This window comes from Phalaenopsis equestris, unplaced genomic scaffold (assembly GCF_001263595.1).
Source record: "Phalaenopsis equestris unplaced genomic scaffold, ASM126359v1 Scaffold203211, whole genome shotgun sequence".
Taxonomy (NCBI): Eukaryota; Viridiplantae; Streptophyta; class Magnoliopsida; order Asparagales; family Orchidaceae; genus Phalaenopsis; species Phalaenopsis equestris.
In genome coordinates this window covers 20,057-22,776 of record NW_018222853.1, presented here as the reverse complement: position 1 = coordinate 22,776, position 2,720 = coordinate 20,057, and the positions used below count along the sequence as shown (strand labels likewise).

The 2,720-nt window shown below is 30.7% G+C and overlaps 2 protein-coding genes across 2 annotated transcripts in view; both read right to left on the bottom strand.

Annotated features, from left to right (window-relative positions):
- LOC110036154 overlaps nucleotides 1–2,720 on the bottom strand; it is a 17,712-nt gene that overhangs the window by 1,563 nt on the left and 13,429 nt on the right. The window lies entirely within an intron of this gene.
- Nucleotides 2,115–2,720, bottom strand: LOC110036155 (nascent polypeptide-associated complex subunit alpha-like protein 1; the record flags this gene model as incomplete). Its single annotated transcript, XM_020740535.1, is given in 2 exon segments — nucleotides 2,115–2,473; nucleotides 2,560–2,720. Coding segments are annotated over 2 exon segments (357 nt in total). The 3' UTR covers nucleotides 2,115–2,230.

Genomic DNA, 2,720 nt, shown 5'->3' with positions numbered 1-2,720 from the left:
TATATATATATATATATATATAAACTTACAGGTTTGGAGAAGATATAACGAAAAAAATATAAAAGAGCTTAAAATTGCACGATTATTTTTGCAATATATCATCGAAGTTTTCCCTTAAAACTAAGAAATTTGATATGAAATAATAATAATAATTATTGCAAAAATAACAACAAATAAACGCTTAATTCTTTGGCAACCAAAATAAAATATAGAGCAAGCAAGCATGGAACATATAATTACTAATCAGCGAAAAAAATATACACATAAATTGAAAAGTAAAAAAAAAACATTTTTCATTCCAAGTGGGAATCTGGTTTAAAACCCCAATGCAACGTGCTAAATAAAATCCGACTAAACCCATAATACAATTTCTTACAAAAACGATGCAATCTACCCAAATAAAATATGTTAAAATCGTCAAATATATAATATGTAATCGAAATAAAATCTGATAGAATAAATATGGAAGAATCGATAGTCAGAATAAAAAATAAAAAACTTAATTACAGTCATTTGATAATCAGATTAAAATCCCAATACAATGTGTTTACAAGACGCGATTCAAAAAATGCAGCATAATTGGATGAGATAAAACTCTGTGGTGCTTACCGAAAGCTAGAGGATGAGCAGTAGACGCGATCCTTTAATTGAAAGAGAGTTGTAAGTAAATATATAAAGATGAGGTTCTCTTCAAATTTAAAATAAATTTCAGTGGCTAAAAACTTTTCAAATATAAACCTCCCATTTTGAATGATTTTTTCTTACTAAATTTTCAAAACGTAGAGATATATATATATGTATGAAGGTGCTAACGTATTAGACGGAGGAATATATAGTTAGCTTTGGATGGTCGGTGTGTAATTGTCTTATTTTAAACATTTTTTATACAATTGATTCAATTTCAAAACCCTAATTAAATTCAGATTAATGAAATGTCTTAATTTAAACAATTTTCTGGGCCGCACAAACATTACGTTAGAAAGAAAGGTGGTGAGAGTGAGAAGGAGAGGGTTAAGGAGGAATTTTGAGGGAGTTTAATTTTTATTTTTCTAGATTATTTTACGTGGTATCAATCCAGCATTTATAATTTCAATAAGAAATACATAATATTTAAGGATTGATGCAGTGCTATAGATGTAAATTCTCCCGTAAAAAAGAAATAGCATCACTTCATCACATTATCCTTAAAATTAAAAATAACATTATAATTGCATTCAACTAATTAGTATTTAACTTGCACATCGCATATATCATTATTTCTTAACTTAAAATTAACATTTAATGATCAACAAATCATAAGCGAATCACCAAACACTGCAATATCACATTCATAATAGAAAGTAAACATTTAGCCAAATAATGAACGTAACCATAACGTATTGACATATGAAATATGCATGGATTAAAAAAATAAAAATTATGAATGTAGTAGGACTTAATTAGAGTTCATGAAACTACATGGACTCAAAATCATTTAACAACAAATATATGTACTAATTAATCTCTAAAAATTATCTCTGAATATTTGCAAACCAAACCAATCTAATCTTCATCAGTTGATTATTTTCTTATGCTATTCTAACAAAAGTAATCGCAACATTATATTAATCCAAAAGTCCTCTTCAAATATGTTGGAGTACGGCCGATTTATAGATTTTAGAGATGTGTTCTGATCATTTATATCAAAAAATCTAGAAACACCAATGGATGCTTAAAAAAGTATCCCTTTTTTTCTCAATATCTTCCAACAAATTTGTTTATTTTAGTGCTCTTTAAGGAGGGAGTATGTTTTGGATATTATTTGAAGAGCAACATTAAATCAATATGTAATATGATTCCTAAAATTGAAGTACATGAAGTACAATGATATCTAGAAATGTGCTGCCAAAAATTTGATTCCACAGAATTGTTAAAAAAATATCATTTTTCAATCATTTGATGTTTCTAGACCTTATAATGCCTTGTGAACTTATATATAGGCAAAATTATAAAAGAAAACATCCAAATTTGAACTTGTGAAATGCATTACTTTATTCTGCAAAAAGAGATCATAACACAAACGTAACCTAATCCAAAAACTCACCAGATACCGAGCAACTACAAGCAGTCTGGGAATATGAGCACCACACTATTCAAGTAAACGTAAGGCTGAATGGTGCAAAACATTGAATGTAATAAGAAATTTAAGCCAAAAAAGGGCACACCAATGCATCAATAAAATAAAAACTAGTTACAAATTCTCAATATTGATTGAGTTAGTCAACTCCATAATTGCAGTAATAATATCACCATCAGCCGCTTTAAGAGCCTTCACAGCTTTTCCCCTCGAAACACCAGCCATAGTCATAACAAGCTCAATATCCTTCGGCTCCACACCATTCTCATCGACTTCTTCACCGTCTTGAGAGGCGACAAACGTCTCCGGCTTACTTATCACATAGCTTAGATCAGGAGCCCTGAACTGCTCGGCATCCTGGGTTTGCAATTGGGAGCTTAGATCTTCGATCTACGCTTCGCCAAATATTACGTAAGTATTTGAGTTTGGGCTTTTGAATGCATCTGGCTTCGAAATAGCGAAGAGTATCTGGATGGGATAGGTGAGCTCACGTTTTTGGTCTTCTTTATTGTAACACGGCTAACACCACTTATTGGCTTCATTCCAAGCTTCAGCATGGCCTTTCTGCTCTTTTTTTCACTTCTGCTCTGCTTAGACCTGCCAC